The following is a 19,711-nucleotide window of genomic DNA, read 5'->3' as shown; positions in this document are numbered from 1 at the left end:
ACCTTTTCACCCCTCAGCATCTTTGAATATATCAGTTGATTCTATTGGAAAAAGAATGGCTGCAATGATATTGGGGCAATGTCACATCATGAGCAGGGTTTGGACCAGATACTTCTAAGTGAAAAGAAATTGATACTTTGTTTTCCACTTGAAAATGATTGGGAAATTATTAAGATTTTCATCCTTTGCAATCCTGTTACCCCACGGAAGCATTGGGAATGCAAGTGGTGTAAATGGGGACAGAATTTGACCTAATGAATTCTGATGTTCTGCTGAGAGAACCATTACCCTCCCCCAGGAAGCTGCACAATACATAGACTTAAACATTAGAGTGAGTCAACATAATTGAATTTCCAAGAGCCATTTTTGGGAAGAATGGGGATATATTTGCCTCCATTTGTTGCAGCAGGGTATGACAACCGCTGGCCTGGCCCCAATGCCGTGGCTGTTCCTAGAATCATGGGGGAAACTCCACTGGTCTTTGCACTGTTCTTTGTTCCTTCCCCCATTCCTTTCCTTTTGCAGTAAAATCTGTCCTCATCTTGCTTGGAAGTTAATGCTGATAAAGGTGTATAACTTGTTCCTGTGGATATTCGTTTGAAGGCTGGTGGAGGAATCAGACAGTATTCTGCACAGAACAGCTGTCCTCAGTCACTGCCTTCTCAGAGGTGGGGAAGCTGGACAGGATAGAGAAGGGGATGATGGGCCCCTATGCAACATATTAGGGCCTGTTTTCTGTGGCTTCCTCCAGTTTGTCATTTATACTGAGGAGGGAAGAGAGATGATGGTGGCCCTTAGACTGTGAAGTACAAAGACTGCTTCCTTCAACTTTTGTAAGTGTGTTTTGGTTTTGCCTTATAAGTCTATTTGTACTTAATGCCACGCAAAAGCAAAGGGAGAGATCTGGTGAATTTACATTCCAGGAAGTACGCTTTTAATTTATAAGTAGACATTGTAGGATTCCAACGTGCTGATGAGAATGGTAGATACTGGGAAGTAAATTCATCAATATAATGTGTAAAAATGTAGTTGTGTGAATGGACAGATGGTCATCTATGACAGTGATTTGAGGTGTGCAAATCAGTCTTAGTACATTTTATATGAGTGTTTCTGGGTCTCTGAATGATTTTTCTGACTTAGTATTTCAAAATAAAAACTCTTCTGCAACTCTAATTAGCCTGCTGGTCTGCTTTTGAAGTGACTATGAATAGAAATTGACCCTTTACTTGTGATATAAGGTAAAGTGTGTGGATCTGCATTTGGATGCAGATTTTTTCTCTCTCTCTGTATTTGTAGAATGATAAGCTTCCTAAAGGTTTAGGGTTTTGGGGTTTTTTTTAGGGGTTTAGGGGTCATAATACTCATTAGAAGAATCTCCTTTGTACATGTTTGGCATTGATATCATGAAGATGCTGTATTTTACAGATGCGACCAGGATAAATTCTGATTGGTGTCCATATTTTTACACTCACATGCACACTCTTTATATTCTGTACATGCTGTAAACATCCACCTGCGCATTAAAGCCCTAACTTAAAATGGCTTATAGTGCTGTGTGTAACTTAGATAGCTTCCAGGCTTTGTGAAAATGGTTGCAGATTAAACATCTCTCAGATATTCATGGAGCTTCCTCTGCAGGATTCCAAGTAGTATGCCTTTCCTTTGTTATGAGTTAATTTCAAAACAATTATGTCTGAAAACAATTATTTTTACATAAAACAGAAAGACAATTTATTATAAACAAAATGGTAAAACGCTAATTAGAACATCTTTCTCAGCAAGGAGCATAGGCAAAACTGGAGTTTAGGAATTTTACTTGTCTTTCAATAATGCTATTCAGATAGCATTGGACAGCTCACAGGCCCACGTCTTTAAACAGGGAGAATAACTAAGCCCAACATGAAGTTTGTATGTGCATCAAATGTTATTAATGTCCATCTCAAATGATACAGATATTTACAACCTTCAGTTCACCTTAAAGCCTGGATTTCTTTTATCAAATTCCTTACTTACATGAAGACTGGATCAAGAGATGTAACTAGCCATGTTCAAGTCCTGCATGTTTTACAGTATACCAGGAGCACCTTTTGTCTTCAAGTGGGGTCTCAGTTTTTAAACACAAGCACCCTCATGGCTCTCTGCATACCATGCTTGGGGATGCCTGTATTGAGTAATTAAGCAAAGGAAGTGGGCAAACCTGAGCACTAGCTGGAATTACACAGAGAAAACTAATTAAACTCCACAGTAGTTTTCCTGAGTTCCAGTGTAAAAATGGGCACAACCGATTACAAAACCCCTTTGGATCCACCTCTGGTTATGTCCACTGGGCACAAAGGATTCATGTGTTACACTTGGAAACAAGGTTGCTAAAAATTCTTGATATTTCATTGCAGATGTGACGAATATGTCACACAGCTGGATGAAATGCAACGCCAGCTTGCAGCAGCTGAAGATGAGAAGAAGACTCTGAACTCTTTGCTTCGTATGGCTATCCAGCAAAAATTGGCATTGACCCAGCGCCTGGAGCATCTAGAGCTTGACCATGAGCAGTCCAAAAGGGTGCGCACAAAATCTACTTCCAAAGCCAAGACCAGTAACCCTAGTGTAAGTCATATCCGGTCCTGTGGAGACAGGTCTGAGGGGTCTGTCCTTAACAACCAAGTGTTTTGCAGTGAGAAGTATAAGATATATTGTGACTAGAAGGCATGTAGAAAATCATATTATGCATCTAATTTTTATGCTGTAATTATCAGCGTAAATCCCCTCTATCTAATGTCGCAGTGAGTTGACTTGTACTAGTATGTTATTAAACCATATAATACAAATTGTATTATGGTGGTCTTAACTGTAACTAATCTGTACGTATGGGGATGCTATTAACAAGTTAATAGTGGAAAGGAGTTTGCTGTTTCCACAATTAACATGTATGGTCTTGCTGTTTATGGGTAAGTGTTAAAAGTGTATACCTGATATATTATATCTGGTGTTACTAACTGTAGTTCATATAGCACAAACGTGATGCTTTCCCCAGGGTTACAGCATATTTCAACTAAATGCTTTCACAGGCAAAAGCAAACTAAAACCTCCTTCTCAACATGGTTTAAGAAGTGGTGAAATGCAAAACTTAAAATTAGATGTGTAACATGAAAATGCAGAACATTTCACAACCAGAACCAAAATTAGATTTGCCTGCTGTAGCAGTTGGCAGATATGTACTGCCATATCACCACTGACCAAAGTCCTAAAGCTCTTATAAGCTATAAAAAAAATCTGGAGAAACCTGGAAGGGACACATTGTTAAACTTCGGTTTTTTTCTTCCGCTTCCATGAGTTAGCCTAAAGAAACTTGCACATTTGTATTCTATTTAAAATATGCAATATTACCCCATCTGGAATAAAACTGAAAAATTCAAAATTAGTATTCCTCACTGATAGAGAGTTTCACTTTAAGAAGTTATGCTGTGGAAAAGTATCATGTACTGAAAGGATCTCCTATGGTTACCTGTTGCTTCTTGCAGCATAACGCTTTAAAAAGAAGCTGTTTTTATATGTTACTATATCCATACAACATATCTGTATAGAATTAATGTGACTGTTTTAGTATTGTTGAGTCACAACAATTCTTCTCAGCTCTCAGTATTAATAGGATGGTGTTTCAGAGCTCTGACTTTTTCTTTTAAACAAAAAGATGCATTCCTTATGCAAGCACACATTTCGCAGGGCTCTACATTATAGGCACAGGAAATTTAACTGGATCATCTTGCTAATAAATATTTATGAAGTAGGTTAGCATATGCATCAGTCTTTGTAAAAGAAAAAAAACTTTGTCTATTGGACTCTTAAGGGGCCTTTTTAGCCACTTAATTTCAATGTATTTGATAATATGAAAGTGTACTTTATAATTGGTGCCTATATATGTGATAAAGATACCAGATTGAAAAATGTTGCTTTTAAAATTGTGGAAAAATTATCGAGTACAATAAGGCACATTAAAAAGAAAAAAATAGAGTTTTTAAAGTGCCTAGCCTCAAATTTATTTTAATGTAAAGCCCTGTTCATTTTGTACTTTTTCAAATAATTTTGTATGCATATAGTATTACTGATAGTAATGCAAAAATGCACAATGTCTGCTTAGAGTAAAAATGTTTTCTCAAGCCATTCTAATATCCTTGTGTTAGTACTGCCTCATCTCACTACCATTTCTTATAGATGGTCAGCAGCTTTCTTCCTGTGTATCGCCGCTCTGCCTATAAGTAGTCAGGAGATATCACAATATTAATGTAAGGTAATAAGTAGCACAGCCTGCTTTCCCACCAAAGGGTAACCAGAGATTTTTTTTTTTTTAAATTGGTTAAAATCTTAAAAAAAAAAAAAGAAAAAAAAAAGGGGGATTTTGATAAAATCTGGTAAAATCAGAGCAATCAATCTAGTTTTAAAATGGAGAGGAGTTTGAATATGGCACAGTGAAAATTAATGTTAGAATCCAATTGCTGATCTGTCTTTAAAAAAAATGCAGCCAGATGAGTTAAAATTAATCTGTTGTCCAAATACCAACATGTCAGAGGGTTTAAAAAGAGAGAAGTAATAGTGGTCATAAGAGCCACCCCTGTGCATCAATTATTATTTCCTTTTTAAGGTAACACTATTCTCCTGAATTCGAGCTTTAATAGTGCTATGTAGCAAGCTTGATTATTTTTAGAAGCTAAACACCCTTTGACAGTTTTCAGCTCTACTTTTTTTCCTTTTTGCTGCACAATCCTCCAAAAGGCCTTTATTCTCATTCTTGCATTGTGGGTAATTTAAAGACTGCCTTATAAAAGTAGGCATTTAGGCTACTAACTGATATTGCTCTATCAGAAGCAGCTATCCATTTGCTTCCACTTTGGTCGGAAGCTGTTAATAAATTTGTACTGCTTCCCTATCTCTAATGGCAGTATTGTCACAAGATGCTAATGGCAAAAATGTAGATTTAAGAAATGAAATGCATTGATAGATTTTCAAGTTAATTGAAACTCTGTAGGAACATTTAATTGTTAAAGACAGTGACAATTACTATCAACATTGGCCCATACTGTCAGGTGAAAATACAAACAGTTTTGCTGTAAACACAATGGGCTCAGTAATCATTTCCATTTTTATTTATTTCTGTGTATCTTAAGACACAAAATACAAGAACCTTACTGCTGTTTAAACTTGTCACGTGTATGGTTTGACTTGGATTAAAACCTAGTATAAAGAGAAGTGAGCAATGATACCTACAGGTTCCTGCTGTTCATATGTTCAGATACCTTTATTTAAAATTATTGGGGCTCAGCTTTTTTTTAAACACTCTCTTGAAATTTACCTATGCTGTAAGTCTTTTATTTTACTTTCAATGGCTTGGGATTTAGCATGGGAAACTTACTAAGCCATCACCTACCTCTGCAAGCAGGCTCTTCTTTTGAATGACTACTGTTCTCTGCATTGGCCTGCATGATATACTGACCTGCATGTCTTTGGAGAGCCTAAAGCTTCATTGATAATGTCTCTCGCATACTCACTGCTATTATCTTGTGCTTGAACAGCATAAGCTTTATTCAGTACTTGTAAGAAGCCTTCTTCCTGCAAAGCTGTTGCTTCTGGGCAGTACTCATTTAAAGTATTGTTTCATAAGCTTGGAAAGCACATGTGGGCTAAACTGGCTGCCTTTTCCTTAGGAAGTGAACAGATACCCCTCAGCTGACTAACCTGCTATGGAGCTCTTGCAGCACGCTCTGTATAAAGTTGTCATTTCTTTTATTGATAAGTAAGTACTGTTTTTTTCTAATGTTGTTGTTTTATTTTCCATTTTTCAGCTGTAGAGTAGATCCTGGAGAAGGCCTTTCCAACAGTGCAACAGCATTTCTTAGCCTGTCTGGTTATGGTTAAAAGTGGTAGCCCGTTGCACAAAGAATGGAAACCATTGACCGGTTCCTATTTTTTAACACCTTTAACACCTTTTTCCAATATTACTACCTGCAATGTTCCTTTTGTCTCAAGTAATAAAACAAACAAGCTTTACCTATAAGTGCTGCTGCAGAAAGAAAACTTACAAGTGCTGAAGAAACCTACTTCAAATGTAATGATCACCATATTAGTTTATGCTCCACTAGAAATGTTCAGATGGGGGAAATTTCTTCTTTTGTTGCAGATATTCAATTTTGTTTTTGTTTTTTTATCTGATTGTTAAACCTGTGCACTTTTGATATTTTGATGTTTTACTTTAGCTTCTTTCATTTCTTATGTTAGAAGAATTTATATAAATGCTGTGGTTTGTGCTCATAGTCTCTTTCCAATTCGGGTTTGTGCTTGTTGATTTCTACATCAGCATGTGGCAGAGGTTTGTACTATTTGTTTTGGTCTAGACTGTGTTTAGAAAAGAGTTTCAACACAAACAGGGAGCTCTGCTAAACTATATATGTGCTGTGCTTCAGCAGCTTTTTAATTATAAAATGTTAAGCTTTATGTGTTTAAATTACTGATTTTTTTTTTTTTTAACTGCCATATTCATTAAGAAATCCAGGGTATTCAAATTCTGGGGTTTTTTTCATATTGTATTATTATTCTTAGGAATAGTTCAATGTAACAAGAAGAAAACTTGACTTTGCTCTGGTTAAAACAGTAATAGGCACTTGAAAAATGTTAAATGAGTAGTATTACCTATAACTTCCAGAGTTTCTGGATTTTAGGAAGTTGAAATATTATTGATTAACAGAATTTTATACAACTGTACCAGTTAAATTCCAAATTGGAATTGTTTTGTTACTTTTTCATTTTATTGTGCCAAATTTATGGTACATTTAGAAAAGGAAAAATTCTAAAGTTGTCACTGATAGGTGTTCTATTTCAGCGCCTTTTTGTCATTAATTATTGCCAGTAGTGCCTTTAATAATTTTAAGGGAGAATTGTAGAATAGCTTAGACTATACAAGAAGAAATGAACAGCTGTTTTGGAACCTAGTAAAGATATGGAGCAATAAGTGCAAAGTGAACTCCCCTTTCGCACATTTTTAATGGGTAGTCTTACTATAGAGATTATATATACAAGAAATTGTAAACAATTCTGTTAGTCAATGATATTTCACCATGCAGATCCATGCAAATTCAGGGGCACAGAAAACAAAAACTAAAAAACAAACCCGAATACACTTTGGGAACTAAATGGATTTGTATTGAACAAATGAGCAAGGTGTATTAACACACCTGTGGTTGCAGTACAGAGGACGTATTGGGAATATTCATGTTCTCTTAGCTTTGGATGGTGGTGGATGCAGTTAACCATAGTATTGTTTGCAAATGTGAAAGACAAGACATTAATACTTTCTCTTGCATGTTGTATCTAATCATTGTAATTTCAGGAAACAGAAACTGAAAAGTGCATCAACAAGCAGTACCTCTTCGGTGCTGTTCGTTGAGGCAAGTGTGAATGATTAAATTGGTACTTCGGGGGGGAGCTTCCCACCTCCTTAAAATAAGTACAAATTGTAATAAGTGTCAGTGGCGAAAAGATTTCTGTTTGCTGGAAGAAGCATTATTATTCCTAGACGTGGGTACATATATTTTCATCTTCTGTTACAGTATTGATTCATAAGAAATATCGTTACATTAAAATTACTACATTTGTATGTGGGTATTTATTTGAAATGATGTCAAAGTACTGTATTATGTTTTATGTGCATTACCTTTTTAGTGGTGGATTGGTCTCCATTTAATGTCATATGCATGTACTCTTGCCAAGTAACCTTTACACGATCTGAAAAAGCAAATGTCATTACTTAAAAGACAAATGTGGAAACTGATTCTTAAAGTATAACTATGTGTTAATTTGATAACTTTAGGAGGCATAGAGGGCAAAATGTTACTTCCAAATTAATACAAAACGTGTGTGTAATGTAGGAAAGCAATCTGCCTGCATAAAGGTAGTCACATTGGCAGTTTCAATAAAGGAAAAAAGGACATGTGTTTTCTGTCTTTTTCAATGTTCAATTTATTTATTTGTATTTACTTTTAATTTATTGAAGTAATCCATTGGTCATTATTTGACCTTGTACTAAATGTGTTTGCTTTTGTCTTTTCATCTGAGTGGAACTAAAAAATATTTTGTACATATCAACTGTATAGTTTGGATATTAACCGTTACTTGTATGATTAATGTTAATATCTGATGGTCTCTCCAGAACTTGGAACTTCTCAATGCACATAACTTAAAACCAACTTAAAGTATATTTCAGGTCATTTATGAGTTAGAGGAGAATTAAGCAGATCAGATGTACCACGCCTATTTTAGGTTCGAGGAGACTGTGTGTTGAATTTGATCTCTAGGAATATTTAAATCTTGTAGTACCATGGAACAAGCATGTGTGGGTTTCAACATTTTTTTTAGGGTTTTTAAGGTATTATAGTCCCTCCATGCCTTCCCAAAGTGGGATTGACCTATACAGTGATCCCCAGATATTTTTGTGGGTTCCTTCTTTTTTTAAATTTAATACACTGCTTTGTAACCTTATGGCTCTATGGGGAATAAAAAAATAAGGCTTGGAAATTAATATCTTAGTAAACATTAGACAGACTCTCAAACTGTTATTTTGCTATTTTTACAGTACGTCATTTCCTAATTAAATTTCTTAATCATATGAAGAGTCTGTTCTTATTCTGTGTGTGTTTGCACGTTAATTTCCCCTCTCCCCCCTCCAAACAGACCAGTCCTGCAGGGGCAACTCCAGTTAAATTTAACAAAAGTTTTTTGCATGAACAACTACTAGAGAATTAGGCTGCGAAGGCTTTCAGACATAAATTCTGAGTGTTTATGTAATAGATCAAGACACTTCATGAACACTAGCTAAACCAAAATTGTCTAGCATTTCCCAGTGCAACCAGAGGTATGTGTACCCAGTTTGAGAAAATGTCTTAAGACATCTCTACTTGTAGTTTATGAACCTAGTATTTGGTTACATTAGAATAGCTTAATTCACATAGTAACTAACTTAAGGTAGATGCTGGACAATTTTAGTTTAGCTAGCATTCATGAAGTGTCTTGGTCTATTAGTTAAACACTCAGAATTTGTCTGAAAGGCTCCTTGGCCTAATCCTGTAGTTGTTCATACAAAACTTTTGTTAAATTTAATTGGAGTTTTCCCTGCAGGACTGGTCTGGGGAGGGGAGGGGTGGGAAATACATATGCAAATAAACATGCCCAGAATAGGAAGAGACTCATCATATGATAAAACAGTTTAATTAGGAAATGATGTACTGTATAAAAAAAATTTAAAAAAAAAGGCAAAATAATAGCTTGAGAGTCTGTCCAATAAACGTTTGCTAAAATATGAATGTCCAAGCCTTTCTCTAGGGTGTGAAAATTTAATCTCTCCAGAGTATTGCACAGTGAATTTTGAGATTTAGTAAAGAGTTGAAACTGCTCTCCAGCACACTTGGCTGTCTCTGAGCTCTAGTTTGATCTGAATACTCTGGAGAGTGGGGTAGGGTGCACAGTGAAGCCCGAGAGTGGGGAGGGGTCTGGCAAAAAAAAAAAGATGATTACTTTACATGGAGGCCAGTTCTATTTAAGAAAGGCATCAAGCTAGAAGCAGTAAATATTAGCATTCAGACGTCTGAAGAGCTGAAGAGTGGAAGCCGTTATCAGCTAATGTATACAACGTTATTTTTTTCCAGTTACACATAATAAATAACAAAAAAATATGTTAAAGTTAGTCACAAAGATTTTACTCTCCTGCTTTTGTTTCTCTGCAAGGTCTCTTCAGCTTGTCAGTACCAGGCCATGCTTCTGCTGACACAAGATGCTAGGGAGGTGCACCTTTTCTTTCAGAGGGACATCACCCGACCACCTCTAGACTCTGCTAGACCTGAGTCTTAGAACTTGAATATACATGGTCTACCCATACCTCATTGGTTTTTTTATAATGTTGGAGCATAGGGCTTCTAACTTAGTAAAGATTAATCCTGTTAATTAGTTAAGTGACTCTAAGATATGGCGGTCTCATTTATATATTCCTTTTGAATTTGGTAGTAAAACTCCCACTTACTTCAGCAGTAGCTGGAATTGGCTCCAGCCAATTTCAGTTTTGATACATTATCATGAATTGGAGCATGATTGGAAGTTGGTCCATACATACCTGCATCAGTTGAACTAAAATCCATGCATTTAACTGTATAGCTATAAAAGTGAAACTTGGGTATGCATATTTTTCAATTGATTGAGACTTACCTTAGGTGACTGCTTACTGCTTGAAATATTTTATCCATTTGGCTTACATCAGCAACAAATTGTTAAAGGTAGGTTCCAAACTATTGAATAATATCCACACATGTTTTTCATCAGTTTAATTAGATTTAAAAGTGACATATGTGGTTACATGGGTACAAATTTTGTGTTTAGTCAAGGCCTGTAAATATTGAGACTGTGCCAAATCAACTGTGGATTCATTGATTTGAAGGGATTGAAGCATGAGGGCCCAAAATGACCTGTCCTTTCACTTTTTATAGGATTTATTTTATTTGAAGCCAGGGTAGATTTTTTACTTTAAAGACTAACTAAATTAGATTCTTAAAGTGTGTGTGTGTGTGGCATGAACTTTCATGAGTTGGAGCTCACTTCATCAGATTCTGTAAGAGGATGTACACAGAGCAGTGTATAATATTGAGTGCATGCTCTGAATACAAAGATAGAAAAAGGGAAAGAAGAGGAGGAGATGACAGTTCTGGGAGAGGTCCCCCCTTCTACCTTTCTGTTCAAAGTTCTCTTTACATGTTATTTACTAGGGGTGCGCAGAATATGGACTCGGGGGCTGGATCTGGCCTGCCAGGCCATTTTATCTGGCCTGTGGAGCCCTTAAAAATTTGGAAAATTAATATTTATTTGATCCTAGCTGCCTGTCAAAGATGACAGGAGCCAGGGGCAGTAGGATCCAGCAGCAAGGCCTGTCCAGCCCTACCTTCCTCCCCCCAACCAGACACCACTGGTTAGCAGAAGCTTCTGGCCTGGGACCATGGGGCTGTTCCTGCTTCCTTGTGCTGGAGAGGGAAATGTGGCCCTCAACACCTTGCCAAATCTCAGTAAGTGGCCCTCCACCTGAAATAACTGCCCTCCCATTATATACTAACTTGTGCACATCCTTTCACATTCTGTTCTTTGGTCACAGATCCTTTAAACTTATATTTAAAAATGCTTTAAAATTCTTACTACTGAAAAGTGTAGCAGGTGGCCATTTGAGTCCTGAGCACTTCTGATACATGCTGCAATATTCACTTGAAGCATAAGACACGCAATTTGTATAAGAAAATGGATGTGTAGTTTCAAGTTTAAAAGAAAGTTAGGCACCTTAGACAAAAGTGGTTTAATTCAGTCAAACACCAATTGTGATCTTTCTAAGATACCAATATAAGGTAGCTCTCAAGACCCATTTCTAGAAATGATATGTAAAGAATAATGCCTCCCTACTTGTATCTGTGGTCAGAACCTTTTACTACATTAAGATTGAAAAGAACCCTAAAAATTAGTAACTTAATTTAAAATAATGGGAGTCCAGAAGAGTTTCTGCTCTGAAATCTTGCCTGTATCATCATTCTTGAAATGGTATAGTGTCTCATGCAAGGAACTTCATTCTGACTAGAATTATTTTGTGTTTTGGCAGTCTTGTGTGGTCCCTACATGTTTTACCAATGGATAGATTTTGGGACAAAGTCTTGTGCCACGTGGGAAGTCTGTGAAAGAGCTGGAACTAGAATCCAACTGTCTCTTGTCCTGAGTACTTGCCTGTATTTAGAGTGCTTCTTTCAGTAAGAAAGTTGATGAGTGAGATCATTTTGGTGGGTCGCAAACAACATCCTTTCCTGTGAGGTCCAGTTTGTATATTAGAGACCTGCCAAGAACATCTGAAGAAGCTTTCCATAATTGTCTGGGTTGTGGTTTCTCTGGATTTTCAAACATTTCCTTTTTCTTCTAGTAGCTCATGTTTCAAGTCACAGATTTCTCAGTTCCTCTTATACTGCTGCTCGTTCCTAACATTACTTCTTCACCACATTGCTTTTCTCTGTCTTCCAAAAGTTAAAAGTGGTCTTATGAATGAAATATTCACTAATGTTTGTCTCCTTGCTTGGAGACAGAGGGGACTGAAGGGAGGGGAAATGAACTAGATTACATTTAGAATATCTTAAGTGCACATCCCTTATTTTAGTGTTTTAGTATGCTGGTATCCTTAGTGAAAGCTTTCACAGATGGTGCATGGGATTTGTAGAGCCAGTTTCCTGTTACATAGCCGCATAATTATAATCAAGATATAAAGTCTCTCTCATCTTCCATGTCAAAAGCTGAATTTTTATTTTCCCTGAGAAATTTGAGTTTAAACATGTTCAGTTTATGCAGTGTATTTAGTTTATTTTATAAGTGGAGAAAATATTCTGGAATGATTCATCTAATTTCTGGCAAAGAAAATGTTTCTAATTAGGATAGCTTGCACTGCAATTCTGACCTGTGAGGAGCTTCAGAATCAGGTAAACAAGCTACTTCTGTTCATTTCCAGTACATTAATAATCGTATTTTATAGTATGGTGTATACAGAGCCCAAAGGCATAACTGCAGACTATTTGATCCAGTAGCTTGTGTTATTTCCATGTTAACAGCAAGTCTTTATTAAACCAATTAAGAAAATGCTGGAAGCTCTAGGTTTAGTACTTCTCATTTTGAAAACAAACAGCAAAGGTATTGTATAAGGTGTAGGATAAATAAATCAAATTGGACTACCAACTCTGAAACATTGGCAGCAGTCTTTAAAACAGGATCTTGCACTAGCCAAGATAACAGCTTGGAGTTATGCCTTATTGGAATAGAGAATATAATTCCGTAGGCTTTGCTGTGTTTAGACTTAGTATCAGTTGTATGATTACTGGGAAATTTCACTATCAGATAGGTGGCTCATCGTTTTTTGAAATGATTTCCATCTCTTCCATAGATGTGAGATTACTAGAAGTACCTATCCCTAGTCTGTGCAGGCCCGCCAACACTTTGAGAGGGAGAATTATTTTATGTTCCCCAGTACAAATACCTGAATTGAAGGCTCAATTTTATTTTCTTAGCAGAGCAGATAAGAACTTACTGACAGCGAAGAGGAAGTAATGTAGTTGGACAGTGTTACTTTTGTGAGTTGGCCTTCATCCTGACCAGAAGAGATGGAGGAAGGACTAGGTGATCCATTTTCTTTGGCCATTCAGTGCTAACATTTCCCACAAATATGGAAACAATAGTGGAATACTTTTTGCTGTGCAACTGCTCTTCTGTTAATAGCTGGAATTAGCTTCTTTCAGCCATTGAGTATTAGCAATTTCTGGTTTCTGTTGACATTACCTTATTAGCCAGATAGAACTTAAATGAGTCTCACTTATAGACATGATGGATATAAGCAATCAGGTGCAGACAGCAGTGTACCTCACACTGTGTAATTTATTGGCTGGTGTGGGCAGTTTCCCTAACATCTCCAGTTACTGTGGGGGATACAGAAGTAACAACACATATTGGCTTTTGTAGAGAATGTGGCACCTTTATAAGCCTCATTCTGAGTTTCCCTTCCTAGGGCCTGCCATAAATGCTGTCTGGTAGTTTTTCTATGCCTGGTGTGATGCTGGGGCCTTAATGTCTTTTCTTCAAATAGTATTTTAGATGCACAGTTAAAGAAGTACCAACAAAGAGGTGGGGGAGAGAGATGGATTTGTGGCCCTTTTCTTTTTACCTTTCTATGTATAAAGGCTGTTTTTATACACACACATTTGTCTGTTCCAATATGCTGGAGATCCAGCACATTGGAGCAGACTCAATTAATTGTGTGTGGAGCAGACTCAGTTAATAGAGTCTGTTCCACACATGAGCTGGTATGTACTGCATTGCATGCATTTGTATACATGGTGAAATGCATGTCAGTGTGCAGAAAATGGCGGTGCACTTTTGAACTAAAGCACCTTTGTGTTTTATTTCAAAAGCGTGCCCCTGCCCTTTTATCAGTGCTGCTTCATGTTTCGCCATTTATACAAATGCATGTGCGGCACAAGCATGTGTACAAATGTCCAATATTTTTTCCCTCTTCCATCTTCTTTAATATATCTCAATCATAAGTTTGGATTTCTTTGTTTTGTTTCTTGTTCTTTTGGGGTTTTTTCCTTTCCTTTTTCTTTCATTGGAGGATTTATAGGGAGGCACAAATGTTTGTTAGGTGCATTGTCAGGCCTCAATTGAAGGGATTAGGGTGTTGTAGTAATAAAATTTCTTGAAAGAGTTTCAGTAAAACAGTAAATATAACAGATTCAGTAAACAGCAAAAACATAGATGAATGATAACAGAGACTCAGTAAAAGCAATCAAAACCACTCTGTCTTCATGTTGCTCAGTGTCCTAGATCTTCAGTTGTTCACAGACTAGTTTCTGCCCTGGTATAGTGGAGAAGATCCTTGAAAGCAGGAGTAAAGGAAGCTGTAAGCACCCTTTTCACCCACTCCCTTTAACTTTCACATCTTTATTCAGAGTTGCCAGGGTCATGAACCTCATTTTCTATGTGATTTTAATATTTTCTTTTCCACTAGAAGGTTTCTTTTGAGGTGCAGGGATATGACGGCCTTCTGTTCTTCCCAGTGGAGCTCAGAGCCCAGGGCTCTTAAGAATCCTGTAGGAACTACTGCACAGAAAACGGTGGCAGTGCGCTTTTGAACTAAAACACCTTCAGTTTGCTAGGGCCTAGCAAATATTTCTCCCTCAGTCTCCACCTTGTGCTATAACTGCCACCACTCCTACTACTATTCCGGCTTCTAGAGTTAGAGGTCACAGTGATTGTATCCGATGGGGAGTTCCTTCAAGGTTGCAACAATGTCAGCAAATTGCAACAAGAGCTCCACTTCCAAAATATTCCAACTGATGGTAGACAAACCAATGCAGACTCGTGGGGAAGGGAAATGGTACTCAACTCCTGACTTCAGGAAGGAGGGAGGTGGAAACAAGGATGCTGAGAATAGCCCATATATAAGAATGAAGGAAAATGGGGTATAAGTCTGAGCCTGGCAAGGAGAATGTGGGAGGGAAGAAGTGGGTTAAGGAGGAGGGGACTGTACAAACGTGCAAGAGGCAGCAGGGAAAAAATGGATTAATTAAGCATCTTGGTGCAGGTGCTGTGGGAAGGGACTGTGCTGGTGGAAATCTGATGAACATGCAAAAACAGCAGCTGGGAATCTCTGGCATGCTGATGAAGAGTATATGTTCCTACACCTTCAGGGATGGGATAGCTCCTGGGCAGCCATAACAGACTCTAGGAAAAAAACCCAGAGTATAGTAGCAGAGAGAATTGAGCAAGCCAGGAGAATGTCTGAATGGGGGAGGAGGGAGATGTGGTTCTGAGGGAGCTCATTTTCCAGTATAGTTTGAGAATGGGTCACTGTCCAAAAGGTTAGATCATGTATTGAACTTCATCTAACGTCTTTACACTTACTAGGATCTTTCCTTTGCCAACCACGTGCATTACAGCTGGCAGTAAAAAAAATAAATAAATCTCTGGAGGCTTACTATGCCCAACATCTTATGCTATTTCAAGAATGCCAATTCCACATTCTGTCTCTGGACTAGCACTTTAATATGCTTCCATAACATTTTTCACAAGGGCCTCTGAGAAGGAATCTAGCTGCATCCTGACATACAGTACTCCAGGTATCTTATGGTTTGTTTGTCCATTTAATATGTTTCTACAATATTCTTCCAGAATACTCAGAGGAGGTTTTTTTTAAATTATTTTTTAAGTGAGGGTAGATGGTAGGAGAGTTCTAGGTCTGGTCTGCTTTCAGATTCAGTCTCCCAGATGGCAAACAGTTCTGAAGTTTTTTTCTGTCAGATTATAAGGGATAGTGCTTCTCTAATTTCTGTTTGTCAGGCTTTGATTGGAAGTTGGGAAATATATTTCATTAGCTGTAATAGTGTAGCTTCCTACCAGGGTTGCCAACACAGAAAAAATTTTTTTTTTTACAAACAATATGCAGACTTTTACCAGACAATCAAACTTTTTTTTTACTGACATTTGTTTTACATAATGTAAATATCCCTTCTGCCAAACCCTAGACAAGGGCTGTTTTCAAATTTAGGGACTGAACACCACCCATAGCTTAAAAACCCAAAAAAATTGTCAGTAAAATGTTTACGGAATTTAAAAAAAAAAATTAAAAATTTTTAGGTTTGCAACTCAGCTGGACTGGAGCTATGGTTTTACACTTTTGCTGCCCCCTCCTACTTACTCTCACACCCTGATGCTTCTGCTCTCTTCCCCACTGGCTCCACGGCTAACATTCCATTCCAGACCCCCCAAAGAAGGGCTGCTGCCCCCTACTTGGGGAGGTGGGCTTCAATGGCTTCTGTGGGCTACACAGCCCTAAAAGAATGCTGCATCTGGATGCTGTACTTCTGCTCAGACATCAGGTAATGCTGCTGTGCTCTGCCTGCCCTTCAAAGCTTCCCTTCAGTTTGAGGACAGCCTCAGTCATACTCTAGCTGGCTTCATTTTTTTAATGCATGGATCAGTTTTTTACAGACTTCATGAGTAGTTAGTTGTTTTAAACTTTTTTTTTCCCCCAACGGTTTGTCTAGGCAGTTGGCAACCTGCTTCTACTGCATCATATCAAAACACTTCCATTTCCTTTAATTGATCAGTATTAATGTCAGTTCAGGTGCAACTATACTTTTCAGGGCCTGGATTCTTGAAGCAAAGGAAAACAGACAGGCTGTACATATTCAATTTAGGTTAAACAGTGTTTTAGTGAAATGCACACAGACCAATTGAGTGAACTGAGCTAAGATTGCTCAAGAACATTGTCTACCAGTATAGGTGGGGAGGTTACCAGTTAAGCCACTGTACATCCATACCAGCCACAGTTCCCATGCTAGAATAGTTCAAACTGAAATCACAATCCACAGCTCTACAACAGCCTTCATGGGAAGTTCCCATCAGACCCATTTATGCTATGCATACTCAGTTCTTCCAGTTGGACTGAAATACAGAACTGAGTAGATCTGGTTATTGCCTCTAGATGTACTTATTATGTAACCGTGTTTAGATCCACGTACATAGATTAGAGTTAAGGCTCTTGGGTCTGTGTGATTTGTGAATACTAGGGAATGTCCAAAATTCCAAACATTTGATAAGTGTAACTGCTTTGCATTGGTATATCTAGTCCTAAAACTGGGCTAATTGGGTTAGGGAGGTTTGACTGGGATGCCTGTATGCTGTGACAATTCTTGGCTATAGGATCTGGCCTTTTTTTATAATAAACAACACTTGCCCTGTTGGAGACCATACTTTAACGCATTCATGTATTGGTTCCAGAATTTCTAGTTGTTGGAAACATCTCTTTCAGCTCAGCACAGTGCACAAATGTAACAGTAATTTAACTTTGGGGGTGGAGAAGAAGAAACAAAAAAGAACCTAGAAAGGTGAAGTCGACTTTATTGCCAGGTCTCTGAATATTCTTTCTAGCACTTCATAGTATAAACAACATACCTGAGAAGTTTATATTATAAAAATCCAAATACTGATGCTTAAAGCTAATGGGGCTACATGTTTGGCTGTAGATCACTTTAATATTTTAAAATGCAGCTCATGAAAATATTCATTGAACATGTGTGGGAACAGATACGATGACCTGTAATGTTTTTTTACCCCTCTTTGTTAATGCTTTCCATAACCTTGTGGAAGATTTAGCACTTTCTTTCCCGACTATGAGAGAGTTCCTTTAGTACATGTTAGCAAATTCATTAATAAACAACACTTGCCCTGTTGGAGACCATACTTTAACGCATTCATGTATTGGTTCCAGAATTTCTAGTTGTTGGAAACATCTCTTTCAGCTCAGCACAGTGCACAAATGTAACAGTAATTTAACTTTGGGGGTGGAGAAGAAGAAACAAAAAAGAACCTAGAAAGGTGAAGTCGACTTTATTGCCAGGTCTCTGAATATTCTTTCTAGCACTTCATAGTATAAACAACATACCTGAGAAGTTTATATTATAAAAATCCAAATACTGATGCTTAAAGCTAATGGGGCTACATGTTTGGCTGTAGATCACTTTAATATTTTAAAATGCAGCTCATGAAAATATTCATTGAACATGTGTGGGAACAGATACGATGACCTGTAATGTTTTTTTACCCCTCTTTGTTAATGCTTTCCATAACCTTGTGGAAGATTTAGCACTTTCTTTCCCGACTATGAGAGAGTTCCTTTAGTACATGTTAGCAAATTCATTAATATGCCTCTAGTTAGCACTTATATGTGCTCTCTGGTATAAAAGAACAAACTTAGTGTTGCATATTCATGCACAGTAGTACTTGCAAAATTCACTGAATAAAATTAGTCAGTTCAAGTTTTGTGTTGGAACCTGGCTTAGAGAGATTCTGCAAAGGAACCACTAGATGGCAGTACAGCACAAGGTGGCTTATCTTAAGGACCCAGTGTAATTAGAGATGCCAAACTGCATACAGTCTTTTTGGCAGACCACAGAAAATTCAGGTGCTGATGACATCATCAGCTATTTAGTTTCATGTGAAATTAACTGATATTTGAGGTGTTTCCACCCCAGAATCACTATTTTCCCCTGCCTGTGGTGGATTTGTATTTATTCTGCCTTATTTTAGTGCCCCCCTTAATTTTGTAGACTTAGTCCTGAATAAGTTTCCTATTTTTAGGTGCATCTACATGAGACACTAACTGTGCAGTAGCCTAATTTTACTGTGCAGTAGCATGCAAGGCAAAACGTATGCTAATACACTACTGCACAGTATTAAGCTACTGTGCAGTTGGCGTCACTAAAAAGCAGTGTGCCAGCGCTACTTTGCAGTAGCACCAGTTACTGCACATTGATTTAGTACTTGGTTATCCAAGTAGTAAATCAATGCACAGTAACTATGGCACATTAGAGAACATGTAGATGCTTCCTTTGAGAATGAACTAGCTTGGAGGATTTTGAGAGTACTGCTTTCCGGGAATTATCATGGCTGCATCTGACTGCCTCAGGGCTCACATGATAGCCATCCATTAAATGTGACTGCAGTATAGGGGAGAACCCTTTCTAAATTTCCAAGTCCCTCTGGTAACAAACCTTGGTGCCTACATGGTAGCCGTCTTGTCTCCACTCTGCTGTTCTGGACTGAGGACCCACCCTGGCTGTGGAAGTGCCCCAGATGAGCAGGTTGTGCCTTTTCAGTGCTTTAAATTCCTAGCTATGCCATATCAAAGCTGTTGTCATTGCTGCCCACCTAGTAGGAGCTGAGCTTACATCTCCTGCTCTGGCTTGGATTTTGGCTGTGCTTAACCAGGATTTTGAAAACATAGTTTTAATTGTGGTTCCACTTTTGAGAACAAATCTAGATAGAGAGATGGACAAAAGAATGATTGGGATTCCATGGTGAATGAGTGTAGTTGGTTGGATTATAAATGGGTGTCCATGCTTTGGGGCAGATGAAAGGGAGTCTTGTGGGCCTTCTCAGTTCAACACAGATCTATAATGCCATCTTGTATAGGTTCTTTAGGTACCATAAGAGTCTTGGTGGCTGTCACTGAGGTTCTTGGGAGAGAGAGTGAGTTTTTTGACTTAAGAAGCTGTTTCATGATTCCCAACTGCAGGCTGCCAAAGCACTTGGATAAATGATGTCCCAGTGGTGCAGC

The 19,711-nt window shown here is 37.8% G+C and overlaps 1 protein-coding gene across 5 annotated transcripts in view; it reads left to right on the top strand.

The window, feature by feature from the left end:
* Window positions 1-19,711, top strand: part of BICD2 (BICD cargo adaptor 2) — a 159,184-nt gene that overhangs the window by 137,294 nt on the left and 2,179 nt on the right. For 2 of the 5 annotated variants that reach the window (XM_090021344.1, XM_090021341.1), the window contains one exon: window positions 2,394-2,604. In XM_090021344.1, the coding sequence (XP_089877470.1) occupies window positions 2,394-2,604 (211 nt within the window). Of the gene's footprint in view, window positions 1-2,393; window positions 7,980-19,711 lie in introns of those variants that run through there. The other 3 variants (XM_090021343.1, XM_090021342.1, XM_090021340.1) reach the window with 3 other exon arrangements.

Source organism: Crocodylus siamensis, chromosome 11 (genome assembly GCF_052110815.1).
Source record: "Crocodylus siamensis isolate JL-2025a chromosome 11, ASM5211081v1, whole genome shotgun sequence".
NCBI lineage: Eukaryota > Metazoa > Chordata > Crocodylia > Crocodylidae > Crocodylus > Crocodylus siamensis.
This window is presented reverse-complemented; position numbering and strand designations above follow the sequence as displayed.